The sequence below is a fragment of the Leucoraja erinacea genome, unplaced genomic scaffold (assembly GCF_028641065.1).
Source record: "Leucoraja erinacea ecotype New England unplaced genomic scaffold, Leri_hhj_1 Leri_81S, whole genome shotgun sequence".
In the NCBI taxonomy this organism is placed as follows: domain Eukaryota; kingdom Metazoa; phylum Chordata; class Chondrichthyes; order Rajiformes; family Rajidae; genus Leucoraja; species Leucoraja erinaceus.
The window spans coordinates 266855-285479 of record NW_026576751.1 but is presented as its reverse complement, the minus strand read 5'-3'; the positions used below and the strand labels follow the sequence as shown (position 1 = coordinate 285479).

General features: G+C 47.6%; 1 protein-coding gene across 1 annotated transcript in view; it reads left to right on the top strand.

Annotated features, from left to right (window-relative positions):
• LOC129694837 (putative pre-mRNA-splicing factor ATP-dependent RNA helicase DHX32) overlaps positions 1 to 18625 on the top strand; it is a 130742-nt gene that overhangs the window by 77103 nt on the left and 35014 nt on the right. Inside the window, 1 exon segment of the mRNA XM_055631599.1 lies at positions 5088 to 5187. Within this exon segment, the coding sequence (XP_055487574.1) occupies positions 5088 to 5187 (100 nt within the window).

Here is an 18625-nt window from a genome sequence, read left to right as displayed (position 1 = left end):
TGTTGCGGGGTATGGAAGAGACCCTGGTGCGAGCCTCATTTATGGTGGAGGAGGGGAACCCCCGTTCCCTGAATAGTGAGGACATTTCAGATGTCCTGGTGTGGAACGCCTCATCCGTGGAGCAGATGCGGCGTAGATGGAGGAATTGGGAGTAGGGGATGGAGTCCTTACAGGAAGCAGGGTGGGAAGAAGTGTAGTCCAGATAGCCATGGGTGTCAGTGGGTTTATAGTGTATGTCGGTTAGAAGTCTATCACCTGCAATGGAGATAGTGAGGTCAAGGAATGGTAGGGAAGTGTCGGAAATGGTCCAGGTGTATTTGAGTGCCGGATGGAAGTTAGTGGTGAAGTGGATGAAGTCAGTCAGTTGTGTGCGGGTGCAGGAGGTGGCACCAAAGCAGTCGTCGATGTAGCGGAGGTAGAGGTCGGGGATGGGGCCCTGGTATGTATTGAACAAGGATTGCTCGACGTAACCTACAAATAGGCAGGCAGAGCTGGGGCCCATGCGTGTGCCCATAGCTACGCCTTGTATTTGGAGGAAGTGGGAGGAGTCGAACGTGAAGTTATTGAGGGTAAGGACCAGCTCCGCTAGGCGGAGGAGAGTGTCAGTGGCTGGGTATGGGTTGCTTCTCTGGTCGAGGAAGAACCGGAGGGCTGTGAGACCATCGTGGTGGGGGATGGAGGTGTATAGTGATTGGACGTCCATGGTGAAGATGAGGGGGTGAGGGCCTAGAGAATTGAATGCGCGGAGACGACGGAGAGTGTCTGAGGTGTCTTGGACATAGGTAGGGAGGGATTTAACCAAGGGTGATAGGATGGAGTCAAGGTATTTGGAAATGAGTTCGGTGGGGCACGAACAGGCGGAGACAATGGGTCTTCCGGGACAATCAGGTTTGTGGATTTTAGGGAGAAGGTAAAATCGGGCTGTGCGGGGCTGGGGAACGATGAGGTTGGAGGCTCGGTCGGGTAGGGCATTGGAGTGGATGAAGTTGGTGATGGTGCTGGAGATGGTGGCCTGGTGCTCGTCAGTGGGGTCATGGTCCAGGGGTAAGTAGGAGGAGGTGTCCGATAGTTGGCGCGTGGCCTCAGCTTTGTAGAGATCGGCGCGCCAGACTACCACGGCACCTCCCTTGTCAGCGGGTTTGATAACCAAATCTGGGTTGTTGCGGAGTGAGTCGATGGCAGAACGTTCCTGTGGTGAGAGATTGGAGTGAGACAGGGGAGTGGAGAAGTTGAGGCGGTTGATGTCGCGACGGCAGTTATTGATAAAAAGTTCTAAAGCCGGAAATTGGCCACGAGGGGGGTTCCACGAGGAGGGGGTGCGTTGGAGACGGGAAAAGGGGTCATCAGTGGGGGGCGAGGACTCCTTCCCATGGAAGAAAGCTGTGAGGCGGAGGCGACGGTAGAAGCGCTCCAAGTCGTGGTGGGCGCGGAATTCATTGAGGTGGGGACGGAGGGGGACAAAGGTAAGACCTCTGTTGAGGACGGACCGTTCGGTGTTGGAGAGGGGGAGGTCGGGGGGGATGGTGAACACTCGGCAGGGATGGGGGTTGGGGCCGGAGGAAGGCAGGTGGGGACGAGGCGATGTGTGGTGGGGGGGGTGGTGGGTGGTCAGGGCGTGGGGGGGTGAGAGGGCTGTGGTGTGGGTGGGGAAGAGCAGGGGCCACACAGTTAGAGGGGGTGGGGGGAGGAGACTTACAGTTAGAGGGGGTGGGGGGAGGAGACTCAGTCGAACTGCCACTGAGGTAGACCAGGCTGGGTCAACTGGCACTAGGACCCAGTGGAGTCAAACCCAGATTTAAGTGGCCTGAACCTTATGGGGAGAAGGAAGGAGATTGCATTGATAGGGAAAGATAGATCGGCCATGATTGAATTACATAGTAGACAATGGGCCGCGTGGCCTAATTCTCTTAGAACTTAAGAGCATGCATTTTCAGGATGTTCATCCTCCTTTGCAAGTTACTCTCTGACCTATGGACAATCTTCTGGAACTGTTCACCAGAGCTACGCTCTTTGCAGTTTTCTTGCACCCGATTTGGTGGCAAAGGTTTCAGCTATTTCTCCTTTTCCATCTCTTGACCAAAGTGCCCTTGCAGTCCTTCTCTTGAACTAGGCAGGTAAATTAGTGCCACGAGAAAAAAGGCACAAAACGCTAGAATAACTCTGTGGGCCCGGCAACATCTCTGGAGAACATGGATAGGTGGTGTTTTAGCTTGGGACCCTTCTTCAGACTGATTAGGTTGGTGGGGAGGAGATGTAGAAAGCTGGAAGACGGGAGTCAGGGCAAAGCCTGGCGAGTGATACGTAGAGGGGGGTCTCTTGGATAGGCAGATGGTTAGACATAGGCCAGAGATAAAAAAGATAAAAGATGTAAGGTAATACAGTATCATCTATGCATGCGTCAAAAAGTACAAATGGTAAAAAAAAAATTATTATTATTTATTTACTCATCCCAGATGAATTCTGTAAAAGCAAATTTTATTCTGCATCTGAAACAGCAGCACGGTGACACAGGGGTAGAGTTGCTGCCTTACAATGCCAGAGACCCTGGTTCGATCCTGACTACGGCTGCTGTCTGTACAAAGTTTGTACGTTCTAATTTGATGAAGGACATTCTTGCTATTGAGGGAGTGCAGCGTAGGTTCACAAGGTTAATTCTCAGGATGGCGGGATGGCGGGACTGTCATATGATGAAAGAATTGTGCGGCTAGGCTTGTACTAATTGGAATCTAGGATGAGAGGGTATTATAGAAACATATAAAATGATTAAGGGTTTGGACACGTTAGAGGCAGGAAACATGTTCCCGATGTTGGGGGAGACCAGAACCAGGGGCCACAGTTTTAGAATAAGGCATAGGCCATTTATAACAGTCACAGAGGCCGGCGTCACAGAGGCTGACGTCAGGAAATCCTTCAGAGGGGTGAACCCCCGAAAAGCACCTGGACCTGATGGTATACCCGGTCGTGTTCTAAAAACCTGTGCGGACCAACTGGCTGGAGTCTTTACGGACATTTTCAACCTCTCACTTCTGAGGTCTGAGGTCCCCACCTGCTTTAAAAGGGCATCAATTATACCGGTGCCCAAGAAGAGTAAGGTGACGTGCCTCAATGACTATCGACCAGTGGCACTAACGCCGGTGGTGATGAAGTGCTTTGAGAGGTTGATCATGGAGCATATTATCTCCTATCTCGACAAAATCCTGGACCCACTGCAGTTCGCTTACCGCCGCGACAGATCAACGGTGGATGCGATCTCGCTGGCCCTCCACTCCGCTCTGGACCACGTGGACAACAAAAACTCATATGTCAGGCTGTTATTCATCGACTACAGCTCAGCATTTAACACAATCATCCCCTCCAAGCTGGTTACCAAACTCGCAGAACTGGGTCTCTGCGCATCCCTCTGCAATTGGATCCTCGACTTCCTCATTCACAGACCACAGTCTGTCGGTATTGGTGGAAATGTGTCAGCCTCGATAACAATCAGCACGGGAGCACCTCAAGGCTGCGTGCTCAGCCCCCTGCTGTACTCACTCTATACTCATGACTGCGTAGCCAGTCACAGTGCAAACTCCATCATCAAGTTCACTGACGACACTACTTTTGTAGGACGTATCACTGATGGGGATGAGTCAGAGTATAGAAGAGAGATCGAGCAACTGTCCATATGCTGCCAGCGCAATAACCTGGCCCTCAACACCAGCAAAACCAAGGAACTGATTGTGGACTTTGGAAGGAGTAGGAGGGGGACCCACAGCCCCATTTATATCAACGGGTCGATGGTTGAAAGGGTCAAGAGCTTCAAATTCCTGGGCGTGCACATATCTGAAGATCTTTCCTGGTCCGAGAACACTAATGCAATTATCAAGAAAGCTCATCAGCGCCTCTACTTCCTGAGAAGATTACGGAGAGTCGGTTTGTCAAGGAAGACTCTCTCTAACTTCTACAGGTGCGCAGTAGAGAACATGCTGACCGGTTGCATCGTGGCTTGGTTCGGCAATTTGAGCGCCCTGGAGAGGAAAAGACTACAAAAAGTAGTAAACACTGCCCAGTCCATCATCAGCTCTGACCTTCCTTCCATCGAGGGGATTCATCGCAGTCGCTGCCTCAAAAAGGCTGGCGGTATCATCAAAGACCCACACCATCCTGGCCACACACTCATCTCCCTGCTACCTTCAGGTAGAAGGTACAGGAGCCTGAAGACTGCAACAACCAGGTTCAGGAATAGCTACTTCCCCACAGCCATCAGGCTGTTAAACCTGGCTCAGATAAAACTCTGATTATTAATAACCCATTTCTGTTATTTGTACTTTATCAGTTTATTTATTCATGTGTGTATATATTTATATTATGGTATATGGACACACTGATCTGTTTAGTAGTAAATGCCTATTATGTTCTGTGTGCTGAATCAAAGCAAGAATTTCATTGTCCTATACAGGGACACATGACAATAAATTCACTTGAACTTGAACTGAGATGAAAAACTTTTTCACACAGAGAGTTGTGAACTTGTGGAATTCTCTGCCTCAGATGGCAATGGAGGCCGATTCACTGGATGAATTTAAAAGAGAGTTAGATAGAGCTCGCGGAATCAAGGGATATGGGGAGAAGGCAGGAACGGGGTACTGATTGTGGATGATCTGCCGTGATCATATTGAACAGTGGTGCTGGCTCGAAGGGCCGAATGGCCTACTCCTGCACCTATTGTCTATGTATCAATGTTGTATCCGCAACATGTGTGGGTTTTCTCCAGGGTCCCTAGTTCCTACACTTCCCCTAGTGTGTGTCGGATAGTATTAATGGCGGGGATCGCGGGTAGGCCTGGATTCAATGGCCAAAGGGTCTGTTTCCACACTGCATTTGTAAAAAAAGAATCACACATTTTTCGGCAGTGATTTGTGAATCCTGTAAGAGCAGAAGAATCCATCACCAGAAGAATTGTTATATATGAGAGTCACCAGTGTGTTATGTGTTGGAAAGCTGGGGCTGCCTGTTTACATGACTTTCATCGAAAATTGTCTAGAGGTTTTGAGGCTAATATCTCGTGTATTGTCTTATTCCTCATATTTTTTTATTTCCTCTCTCAGGTATATAATCCTCGCATTCGGGCTGATTCTCAGGTAATTCAACCCATTAGCAAGAGCCAGGCTGAGCTGAGGTGCCAGAGACTAGGTCACACTTGCCCAGGTAAGATGGCACACACCAGTTAAATGCTCATCAGGCCAGTTAATAATGCGTGAGCTGTTTGTATTGTCTGTACAAATGCATCAACTGTCGGAAATGTTTGGAAATAGTCAGAATTTTTCAGTTTAGTTTATTGTCACGTGTATGGAGGTACAGTGAAAAGCTTTTGTTGTGTGCCAACCAGTCAGTGAAAAGACAATACATGATTATAATTAAGCCAATTACAGTGTACAGATGCATGATAAGGGATAGACGCAAAAAGCTGGAGTAACTCAGCGGGACAGGCAGCATCTCTGGAGAAAAGGAATGGGTGACGTTTTGGGTAGAGACCCTTCTTCAGGCTGGTTACGGATAAGGAGATAGGGTGGCACGATGGTGCAGCATTAGAGTTTCTGCCTTACACTGCCAGACCCGGGTTCGATCCTGACCATGGGCGCTGTCTGTACAGAGTTTGTACGTACTCCCCAGGACCTGCGTGGGTTTTCCCCGGGTGCTCCGGTTTCCTCCCACACTCCAAAGACGCACAGGTTTGTAGGTTATTTTGGCTTCGGTAAAAAAGAGTTGTAAATTGTCCCTAGTGCGTGTAGGATAGTGCATGGGGATCGCTGGTCGACGTGGACTCAGTGGGCCGAGGGGCCTGTTTCCGTGCTGTATCTCTAAACAAATAGATGATGATGTGGAGAGATAAAGAACAATGAATGAAATATGCAAAAAAGTAATGATGATAAAGGAAACGGGCCATTGTTAGCTGTCTGTAGGATAAAAATAAGAAGCTAGTGTGAGTTGGGTGGGGAAGAGAGAGGGAATGCCAGGGCTACCTGAAGTGAGTGAAATCAATATTCATACCACTGGGCTGTAAGCTGCCCGAGCGAAATATGAGATGCTGTTCTTCCAATTTGCATTTAGCCTCACTCTGACAATGGAGGAGACCGAGGACAGAGAGGTCTGTGTGGGAATGGGAAGGAGAATTAGTGTCCAGCAACCGGGAGATCAGGTTGGTTCAGGCGGGCTGAGCGAAGGTGTTCTATCAAACGATCGCCCAGTCTGCGTTTGGTGTCGCCGATGTATAAGAGTTCACATCTTGAACAACGGATACAATAGATGAGGTTGGAGGAGGTGCAAGTGAACCTCTGGCTCACCTGAAAGGACTGTCGGGGTCCCTGGACAGAGTCGAGGGGGGAGGTATTACGACAAGTGTTGCATCTTCTGCGGTTGCAGGGGAAGGTACCTGGGTAGAGGGAGGTTTGGGTAGGAAGGGATGAGTTTACCAGGGAGTTGCGGAGGGAGAGGTCTCTGCGGATAGACACAAAATGCTGAAGTAACTCAGCATCTCTGGACAGAAGAAACGGGTGACCTTTCGAGTTGAGACCCTTTTTCTACATGTTTCCTACATGTTGCCCTTGGTTAGACTATGCTTTTAATTAAAATACTAGACCAAGTGCAGACCCGTTGGGTCTGTTTCCCCAACGCGCGTTTGCGGGTTGGGGGGGGGGGGGGGGGGGGGCTGCGGCATCACACTCACACTAACCACCCCCTTAACACACAGGGGGGGGGGGGGGGAGAGGGAGACTGGGTGGGGGAGAAGAGAGGGAGAGGGGGAGGGGAGGGGAGAGGGGGAGGGGAGGGGGTGGGGGAGGGGGTGGAGAGTGGGGAGAGGGAGGAGGAGCGGGGAGCGGGGGGAGGGAGGGGTAGGGGGGAGAGGGTGGGTAGTGGGAGGAGAGAGAGCGGGGAGGGTAGGGAAGGGGGGGGAGAGGGGTAGGGGGGGGGCTGGGAGAGGGGGGGGGGGCTGGGAGGGGATGTTAGAGGTGGAGAGAGTGAATGAGGGGAAGGGGTGAGGGGGGGAGGGAGAGAGGTAGGGGAGGATGGAGGGAGAGGCAGACACCGAGAGACACCGAGACAGACACACACACACACACACACAGACACACAGACACACACACACACACACGCACACACACACACACACACACAGACACTGAGTCATACACCGAGACAGACACAGACACACACACACACACACACACACACACTTGGTGTTACCTGGGAAAGATATAGCGGGAAAGTTGGAATTGGATACAATCACTATAGGTTAATGACGTGCAGAGAATGTTTCCACTAGTGGGACAGTCTAGGACGAGAGTTCATAGGATAAGAATTAAAGGACAATCTTTTAGAAAGGAGACGAGGAGAAAATTATTTAGTCAGAGGGTGGTGAATTTGTGGATTTCTTCGCAACAGAAGGCTGTGGTGGCCATGTCAGTGTATATTTTTAAGGCAGAGATAGATACATTTTTGATTAGCACAGGTGTCAGAGGTTATGGGGAGAAGGCAGGAGAATTGGGTTAGGAGGGAGAGAGATCAGCCATGATTGAATGGTGGAGTAAACTTGAGGGACCGAATGGCCTAATTCGAAAAGATCAGCGACCCAATGGCCAAACGCAGACGGGTGGGATTAGTGTAGATGGGATATGTTGGCCAGTGTGGGCAAGTTGGGCTGAAGGGCCTGTTTCCACACTCTTATTCTTCTTTCGTGTGGCATGCACAGCTTAAAGTTGTAGGACAACTTGTTCTATTTGATCTTCTGTTTGTGCACGTCTAGTTGATTGCATTAGTCGAAACAGGGCGGACCGCGTGAAGGTTGCAATCTTCCACCCCCCCCACACTGTGGGACTCTATGACTCTATTTCTGTGGTGTACAACTCTTTGACTATAGTGCTTTATATAACATTATGACTGTTGTGTTTTGGCTCCATTCAATCTGATAAGATATCTGGAAGAAAAGAGAAGTTCTGTGGCAACCTAACGTAGAAAAATTGACCTGTGATTCATAATTCAGGAATTTTATAACTTGGTCATTGTTTGTTGTCATCCTGACTCAGTGTTCTTTATTTAGTAGTATTGGTTTACTGTATGTATTGCTCTATTATTGTCACATGTACCAAAATACCGAGAACAACTTCCATTTTGTGTGCTAAACAGACACTCATACACTACATGGGTACATCAGATGGTGCAATAGGGAAGGTAAGCAGAGTGCAGAATATAGTATTATGGCTCAAGAGAAAGTGCAGGTGAAAAATGTGCGAGTGGCTGCTACAATTGGGAGGTTGGGAATTGATTCACAGCATATGAGAGGTCTGTTCAAGATGTTGGTTTACACAAAAAAACACAAACTACTGGAATAAGTCAGCGGATCAGGCTACATCTCCAATTAAAAGCTACATCTCCAATTAAAATGGCTTGGCAATGTTTCGGGACGAGATTGTAAGTTGGCCCTAGTGTGTAGGATAGTGCTAGCGTACGGGGATTGCTGGTCGGCACGGACTCGGTGGGCCTAAAGGTCTGTTTCCGCGCTGTCGACTTCAGGAGGCACAGCACCGACTTAGCCCCCCTACACATCAACGGCGAGTGTGTGGAGAGGGTCAACACCTTCTGGTTTCTCGGCGTCCATATCGCTGCTGACATCTCCTGGACGGACAACACGACAGTGGTCATCAAGAAGGCTCAGCAGCGGCTGCACTTCCTGAGGGTCCTCAGGAAGCACAACCTGGACTCTAACCTGCTGCTGACCTTCTACCGCTCGTCCATCGAGAGCCTGCTGACATACTGCATTACAGCATGGTATGGCAGCTGCACCATGGCAGACAGGGAGAGGATTCAGAGGGTAACTAGGATAGCGCAGAGGATCATTGGCTGCCCTCTCCCCTCCCTGATGGATATCTACACCTCCCGCTGCCTTAGCAGGGCAAAGAAGATCATCAAAGACAGCTCCCATCCTGCGTTTGGACTGTTCGACCTGCTGCCCTCTGGAAGGCGCTATAGGTGCATCAAATCCGGGACAAACAGACTCAGGAATAGCTGCTTCCCGAGAATTATATCTACCATAAATTCAAATCCACACATGCACTGACTACACCGCCCAACACGGACTTCCATCTGTATATATGTATACATGTATGTAGCGCCGCAGAATTTGTGCACCTATTCTCCCCCCACCCCCCCATCTCCCTTCTGTTTTTTGTTTTTTCTGTTTCTTGTTTTTTGTGCTAAATTGTATGTATGCACTGAGTACGAGCAGCTTTCAGTTTCATTGTACATGTATAGTGACAATAAATGCCATATCTATCTATATCTGTATCTCTAAACTAAAGTTAACAAGCATGGAGGGTTTTTGATAAGTAAGTAAGTAAGTTTATTGGCCAAGTATTCACTTACAAGGAATTTGCCTTGGTGCTCCGCCCACAAGTAACAACATGACGTACAGTTACATGAGTCTGATAGCAGCAGGGAAGAAATTGTGTTTGAATCTGATGGTGCGTGCTTGGAAGATTTTGTATTTTCGGCCGGACGGGAGAGTGGAGGTGAGAGAGTGACTGGGATGTGAGTGATCTTTGATTATGTTGGCTGCTTACCCGAGGCAACATGAAGTGTGGCTGATGTAGCTGGAGAGACTGGTTTGCATGACATTGGACTGTGCGTGGACTAGGCTGTGTGAACCACTCTGCAGTTTCTTGCGGTCTTGGGCAGAGCTGTTGCTATACCAAGCTATGTTGCATCCAAATAGGAAGCTTTCTGGGGTGCAACGAAAACTTGGTCAGAGTCATTGGAGAAGTCCTGAATGTGTTTGGGCTTCTGAAGATGTAGAGGTGTTGGTGACCTTACTTGGTTGCAGCATCAGTGCAGTTGGGCCAGTCAAATCAGTTTTAGTTTAGTTTAGAAATATAGCGTGGAGATGGGCCCTTTAGCCCACCGAGTCCGCTCTGACCTCTGATCACCGCACATGAACACTATCCTGCACAAACCGGGGGACAATCTACAATTTTACCAAGCCAATGGCCTACAAACCTGTACGTCTTTAGAGTGTGTGAGAGGAAACTGGAACACCCAGAGAAAACCTACGCAGGTCACGGGGAGAATGTACAAACTCCATACAGATGGCACCCGTGGTCAGGATTGAACCCAGGTCTGGTGCTGTGAGGCAGCAAATGTCCTGCTATGCCACCGTGCTACCAATTGTTGGGGATATTTTCATGTCGGACTGTGGACATTACATAGAAACAAAGTGCTGGAGTAACTCAGCGGTTGATGCAACAGCTCTGGAGAACATGGGCAGGCGACGTTTAGGGTCGAGACCCTTCCTCGGACCCTTGGATATGACTGTTATTGCCAGGTGTATTCATCTGATAAATGTGCCTTTCATTTATATAGGGAAGAAGGCAGTGAATCATGACAGAATGTGCAATTAGAAACGGAGAAGGGAAGAAAGGCAAAGAAAGTTGCACTTATATATATATATATATATACATACGGCTTATATATATAAATGAACAAACAGTCTAGAGTTTCATATATCAAAGTTGTGGAACGGGCAATACCTTTTCCAGTCAGCACCAAAATAATAGTTATACAGCAAAATTGGCCGGATTCACAACTGGAGATCTGCAACATAGGGGCGGCACAATGACTCGGGGGTAGAATGACTACCTTGCAGCACCAGAGACCCGGGTTTGATCCTGACTACATGTACTGACTGTATGGAGTTTGTACGTTCTCCCCATGACCTGCGTGGGTTTTCTCCAGGACCTCTGGTTTCCTCCCACACTCCAAAGATGTACAGGTTTTTTTAGTTTAATTGAATTCTGTAAATTGTCCCTAGTATGCAGAATATTGTACGGTTTGGTCATAGGCCGGCTCATATTCGGTGGGCCGAATGGCCTTTTTCCATGCTGCATCTTTAAACTAAACCGCTATTCATTCTGTCTAGTCTGTGTACAGTCACATGCTGTAAAAGTGGTCCTCTTCGCTTCCTGAAGAGATCAAGCCAGACCTTGCGGTCAACGCAGTTCAGGTGAATGTGAACTGAAGCCTTGGCAACCTGCCCCACATCCTGTTGAGGCTAAATCTTTTTTCTTACGAGGTTTCTTAGAAGTTTGGGGAGTGCCAAGATGGGAATGCCACCAGAAATTCATCATAAACCACAGTGACTTTAGGAGTGCCCGCCGGTAAAATGAGGATGCTGAACGTTAAAGAAGTACACGTCATTGCTTTGTAGAAGCCCCCACCTGCAGGCAGCACTGTGATCAGCAGTGTGGTCACAACTTGTAGACTGCAGGAACATACATAAAAAATGAACAGTGAAGAACATATCCATCCTATAGTGTACTACTAGTCACTAGGATTCAATAGGAACTTCAATATCTGCTCAGTCTGCCTAGACCCACATGATCTTCCGGTTGCTAAACTCTTTAACTCCCCCTCCCATTCACATACTGGCCTTTCTGTCCTGGGTCTCTTCCACTGTCAGTGAGGCCCAATGCATATTGGAGGAATGGCACCTCATATTTCGCTTGGGCAGATTACAACCCTATGGTATGAATTTTGACTTCTCTAACTTCAAGTAACCCCCTGGCTTTCCCGCTCTCTCCATCCCTCCCCCATCCTAGTTCTCCGACCAGTCTGACTGCCTTCTTGATTAAATTTTATCTCTGTATGCCTCGTTGTCTCCTTCCCTTAGCTAACAATGATCTATTCTACATTTTCCTTGAAATTTGTCCCCCTTTGTTCTCTCATTTTCACACCTTACCCTTCTACATCTCTGTGTCTCCCTCTCCCCTGACTCTCAGCTTGACGAAGGGTTTCGACCCAAAACGTCACCCATCCAGAGATTCTGCCTGTCCCGCTGGGTTTCACCAGCATTTTGAGTCTATCTATGGTGTAAACCAGCATCTACAGTTACTTCCTATACAATATCCTAGATAGAGTGGATGTGGGGAAGATGTGTCCACTCGTGGGAGGGTCTAGCACCAGAGGGCACAACCTCAGCGTAAAGGGATGTACATTTAGAAAGGAGATAAGGAGGAATTTCTTTAGTCAGATGGTGGTGAATCTGAGGAATTCATTGCCACAGACAACTGTGGAGGCAGTCAATGGATATTTAAAAACACGGATAGTGACACGTTCTGAATAAGTAATGGTGTCAAAAGTTATGGGGAGAAGGCAAGAGAATTGAGTTGAGAGGGAAAGGTAGATCAGCCATGATTGAATGACGGAGTAGCCTCGATGAGCCAAATGGCCTAATTCTGCTCCAATAACTTATGATCTTATGTAATGAGGGAGATGGCTCTTGTTTGGCCAGTGAATCATGACAGAATACTCAGCTGGAAGTGGAAAAGGATAGAAAGGGAAGATGTTGTACTGATAAGGACTTAATAGTCTAACGTTTAATATATTAAAGTGGAGGAACTTAATTCAATAGGTTTTTGAGCCAACACTAAAATAATAGATTGTAGAAATAAGGAACTGCAGATGCTGGTTAATATGCAAAAGGGCACAAATTACTGGAGTAACTCAGCAGGACAGGCAGTATCTCTGGAGAACATGGATAGGTGATGTTTCAGGTCGAGACCCTACTACAGACTGCCGGACTACTGAGAAGAGGAGACCTTCTTCAAAGTAGGCATACCCTCAGGAGATTGTGTTCTTTTAACCAGCATCTGCAGTTCCTGTTTCTCCTCTTTTGAATGCTCCACTGCACAAAGTGCTGGAGTAACTCAGCAGGTAAGGCATCATCTCCGGAAGGCATGAAGAGGTGACACTGGAAAACCTGGAGAAGGGTTCCGACCCAAAAAGTCATCTATCCATGTCCTCCTGAGAAAAGGAATAGGTGATGTTTCGGGTTGAAACCCTACTTCAGACTGCACTGAAGATAGACGCAAAATGCTGGAATAGCTCAGCGGGTCGGGCAGCATCTCTGGGGAGACGAAATTGGTGAAGTTTTAGGTCAAATCTATAATCAATCTGAAGAAGGGTCTCAACAAGAAATGTCATTTATTCCTTTTCTCCTGAAATGTTGGCTGACCCGCTGAGTTACCCCAGCATTTTGTGTCTGTCTTCAGTGTAAACCAGCATCTGCAACTCCTTTCTCTCCAACCTGCATTTGTTCTGTCTAGTCTGTCTACCGTCACATGCTGTAAAAGTGGTCCTCCTCGCTTCCTGAAGAGATCAAGCCAGACCTTGCGGTCAACACAGCTCAGGTGAATGTGAACTGCAGCCTTGACAACCTGACCCACATCCTCTTGAGGCTAAATCATTTTTCTTACGTGGTTTCTTCGAAGTTGGGGGAGTGCCAAGGTGGAAATGCCACCAGAATTTCAACATAAAGCGAGTAGCTTCAGGAATGCCCATCAATAAAATGAGGATGCTGACCGTTAAAAACATACACGTCATTGCTTTGTAGAAGCCCCCACCTGCAAGCAGCACTGTGATCGGCAGTGTACTCACAACTTGTGGACTGCAGGAACATACATTTTAAAAAAAGAACAGTCTCTAACGGAAAGTTACTTACAAACCTGTACATCTTTGGAGTGTGGGAGTAAACCGGAGATCCCAGAGAAAACCCACGTATGTCTCGGGGCGAACTGGTCCCTGGTGCTATAAGGCAGCAAGAACTCTACTGCTGCACTACACTAATGTTGGACATTTGCACGCTGGGAAAAAGCTTCTGACTGTCTACTCTATCTATGCCTCATGATTCTATATACTTCCATCAAGTCTCTCCTCAACCTCTGGCCTTCCAGAGAAAACAATCCACGTTTATCCAATCTCTCCTTGTAGCTGAAATCCTCTAATCCAGGCAGCATTCTGGTAAACCCCCTCTGTACCCTCTCCAAAGCATGTGCCTCCTGTAATGTGTTAAGCAGAAAGGTCAAAGATCCGTTAATTTTCACGTGTGCCAATTAAGGTACAGTGAAACTCGAATTATACTTCCATACTAAAAAAAAAAGCAACAAAACACACAACTACATAAAAGTTAACATATACATCCACTACAGCAGATTCCCACGTTCCTCACTGTGATGGAAGGCAATAAAGTCAAATCTTCTTTCTCTTTATTCTCCCACGGACGGGGCAGTTGAACAATCCGCAGTTGGGGCGAGCGAAACTCCTGCAGTCGACGATCGAAGCCCATGCGTCGGGGCGATCGAAGCTCCCCCGTCAGAGTGGTCGTAGCTCCTGCAGCTTGGAGCTCCCAAAGTCGGTCTCTAACCAGAGACCACGAGCTCCACGATGTTAACGTCTGCAGGTTCCCGCAGTTGGAGCTCCCGAAGTCGGTCTCCAGCAAAGGCCGGCAACTCATCGATGTGCGGGCGGAGATACGATACGGAAAAAAATTGCATCTCCATCGAGCTAAGAGATTAAAAAAGGGTTCCCCCCCAACCTCACCCCCCCACATTAAACAAGCTAAAGAACACTAAAACATACAATTAACACATACTAAAGAAACACCAAAGGAAGGGACAGACAGACTGTTGGCGAGGTAGCCATTGCTGGTACTACCCGACGGTCATGCAATATTCCAAATGTGGCCTAATCAAAGTCCCACAGAGCTTTAAAGAGTCAAGATTTTTTAATTGTCTTATGTTTCGACAACAGAACAATTAAACTCTTACTCGCAGCAGCATTACAGGCTTGTAAATGCAACACACCTAGATAATAAAACTCCTAGTTGAGGTTAGTGTTGTATAGTGTTAAGGTGTTGAGACTTTTGTTAGACTATTGTCAATAGGTCCACTTCGGATTGTTTACCTTGTCGTGGTGAAGAGGCTTGCGTGACCCCATGATTCCAAGAGCGTTGCCGTTGGAAGCACCAGCTTCTGGTAGGGCCACCCTTGGCGATAAAGTCGAGGATGAGGGTCCAGACTAAGAACGATCCAACCTACAAGACCTCAACGGCGGACCAGGCGGATTAAATTATCTTGAACTCAACGGCTGTGAAGGCGGATGAAGGCTGCAACAGATCTATCAGCTCCAATCGTCTTGGTTCCCTTGCCATTGGAATTAGTAGATTGATCTGTGAAGGACCGTGTGCTTCTTGGAGTGCAACATCAAGTACACATTAAAACAAACACACACACAGGCGTCTGTGAGCTGCAAAGCCAGGATTGGACTCGTAGGCCACCTGAGAGTCCAATAAAACCAACAGAGCGTAGACCATTATCCTCGACCTCGACCTCGAGGGATAGCCATAACGACGACAAGACAATAGGTGCAGGGGAGGCCTTTCGGCCCTTCAAGCCAGCACCTCAATTCACTGTGATCATAGCTGATCATCCACAATAAGTACCCCGTTCCTGCCTTCTCACCATATCCCCTGACTCTGCTATCTTTAAGAGCTCTATCTAACTCTCTCTTGAAAGTATCCAGAGAATTGGCGTCCACTGCCTTCTGAGGCAGAGATTTCCTACGTGATTCCTTCTTGAACCTGATGATCACTTCCAGCATACCTCTAGTTTCCCTTTCCCCTGACTCGGTCTGATGAAGGGTCTCGACCCAAAATGTCAATATTTAAGAGGGAGTTACATGTGGCCCTTGTAGCTAAAGGGATCAGGGGGTATGGAGAGAAAGCAGGTACGGGATACTGAGTTGGATGGTCAGCCATGATCATATTGAATGGCGGTGCAGGCTCGAAGGGCCGAATGGCCTACTCCTGCACCTATTTTCTATGTTTCTATGTCATATATTCCTTTTCTCCACAGATGCTGTCTGACCCACTAAGATAGCATAGACGCATAGAAAATAGGTGCAGGAGGAGGCCATTCATTGTGATCATAGCTGATCGTCCCCAATCAATAACCCATGCCTGCCTTCTCGCCATATCCCTTGACTCCACTAGCCCCTAGAGCTCTATCTAACTCTCTTAAATCAATCCAGTGATTGGCCTCCACTGCCCTCTGTGGCAGGGAATTCTATAAATTCACAACTCTCTGGGTGAAAAAGTTTTTTCTCACCTCAGTCTTAAATGACCTCCCCTTTATTCTAAGACTGTGGCCCCTGGTTCTGGACTCGCCCCTCAAATTAGGAGACCAAAACTGTACACAATACTCCAGATGTGGTCTTACCGGAGCCCTTTCCAACTGCAGAAGAACCTCTTTACTCCAATACTGAAATCCTCTTGTTATGAAGGCCAATATTCCATTAGCTTTCTTCACTGCCTGCTGTACCTGTAAGCCAACTTTCAGTGACCGGTGTACAAGGATGCCCAGGTCTCGCTGCACCTCCCCCTTACCTAACCTAACCCCGTTTGAGATAATAGTCTGTCCCTTTGTTTTTGCCACCAAAGTGGATAACCTCACATTTATCTATGTTATACTGCATCTGCCACGCATCTGCCTACTCACTCAACCTGTCCAGGTCACCCTGCAACCTCCTAACATCCTCTTCACAGCTCACTCTGCCACCCAGCTTTGTGTCATCCGCAAACTTGCTAGTGTTGCTCCTAATTCCCTTTTCCAAATCATTAATATATATGGTAAACATTTGGGGCCCCAACACCGAGTCTTGCGACACTCCACTTGCCACTGTCTGCCATTCTGAAAAGGACCTGTTCACTCCTACTCTTTGCTTCCTGTCTGCCAACCAATTTTCTATCCATGTCAACACCCTACCCCCAATACCATGTGCTCTAATTTTAGTCACCAGTCTGCCATGCGGGACCTTATCAAATGCTTTCTGAAAGTCTAGATACACTGGCTCCCCTTCATCCATTTTACTTGTCACATCCTCAAAAAATTTCAGAAGATTAGTTAAGCATAATTTCCTTTTCATAAATCCATGTTGACTTGGACTAATCCTTTTACTGCTATCCAAATGTCCCATTATTACCACTTTAATAATTGACTCCAGCATCTTTCCCACCACCGAAGTCAGGCTAACTGGTCTGTAATTCCCCGTTTTCTCTCTCGCTCCTTTCTTGAAAAGTGGGATAACATTAGCTGTCTTCCAATCCACAGGAACTGATCCTGAATCTATTGAACATTGGAAAATGATCACCAATGCGTCCACTATTTCTAGAGCCACCTCCCTGAGGACCCAGGGACGCAGACCATCAGGTCCAGGGGATTTATCATCCTTCAGTCCCATTAGCCTACCCAATACTATTTCTCGCCTAATTAAAATTTCTTTCAGTTCCTCTACCCCCTTAGATCCTCTGTCCTCCAGTACATCTGGGAGATTGTTTGTGTCTTCCTTCGTGAAGACAGATGCGAAGTACCTGTTCAACTCTTCAGCCATTTCCTTGTTACCCATAATAATTTCACCCATGTCTGCCTTCAAGGGACCCACATTTGACTTTGCTACTCTTTTCTCCCTTAACATATCTAAAGAAGCTTTTACTGTCCTTCTTTATATTCCTGGCCAGCTTCCCTTCGTACTTCATCTTTTCACCCCGTATTGCCCGTTTTGTTTCCTTCTGTTGTCCTATGAAAGTTTCCCAATCCTCTGGCTTCCGGCTACTCTTTGCTGTGTTATACATCTTTTCTTTTGGTTTTATTCTATCCCTAACTTCTCTTGTCAGCCACGGTTGCCTCCTACTCCCCTTAGAATCTTTCTTCCTTTTTGGAATGAAATGATCCTGCATCTTCCGGATTATGCCCAGAAATTCCTGCCATTGCTGTTCCACCGTCATTCCTGCTAGGATCCCTTTTCAGTCTACATTGGCCAGCTCCTCTCTCATGCCTTCATAGTCCCCTTTGTTCAACTGCATCACTGACACTTCCGATTTAACCTTCTCCTTCTCAAATTGCAGATTAAAACTAATGATCACTACCTCCAAGCGGTTCCTTTACCTCGAGTTCTCTTAGCATATCTGGTTCATTGGACAACACTAAATCCAGAATTGCCTTTTCTCTTGTCGGCTCCATTACAAGCTGCTCAAATAATCTCTCTCGGAGGCATTCGACAAACTCTCTTTCTTGGGGTCCTAAACCAACCTGATGTTCCCAGTCTACCTGCATATTGAAATCCCCCATCGCCACAGTGGCATTACCTTTGTTACATGCCAATTTTAACTCCTGCCATAACTTGCACCCTACATCCGGCCTACTATTTGGGGGTAGACAAAAAAGCTGGAGAAACTCAACGGGTGCGGCAGCATCTATGGAGCGAAGGAAATAGGCAACGGTTCGGGCTGAAACCCTTCTTCGGACTGTTTGGGGGTCTGTAGATAACACCAATTAGTGTCTTCTTGCCTTTACAATTCCTCAACTCAATCCACAGTGACTGTACCTCGTCAGTCCCTATGTCTTCTCTCGCAAAGGACTGAATTCCACCCCTCACCAGCACTCCACCCCTCCCCCCCTTTGCTCACCTGCCTGTCCTTTCTATAGGATGTATAACCCTGTGTATTGTTCCCAGGCCTGATCCTCCTGCAGCCACGTCTCAGTAATCCCCACAATGTCATATCTACCAACCTCTAACTGAGCCTCAAGCTCATCTACTTTACTTCTTATAATTCGCGCATTCATATACAATACTTTTAATTCCTTACGCATCTCACCTTTCACATCGATCCCTTTTACACTTGGCCATACTCTCCTATCCCTTTGTGAGCTTTCTGTCCCGTTATTTCTGGGGTCATTAACTATCCCTTTACTCCCTTTCCCTT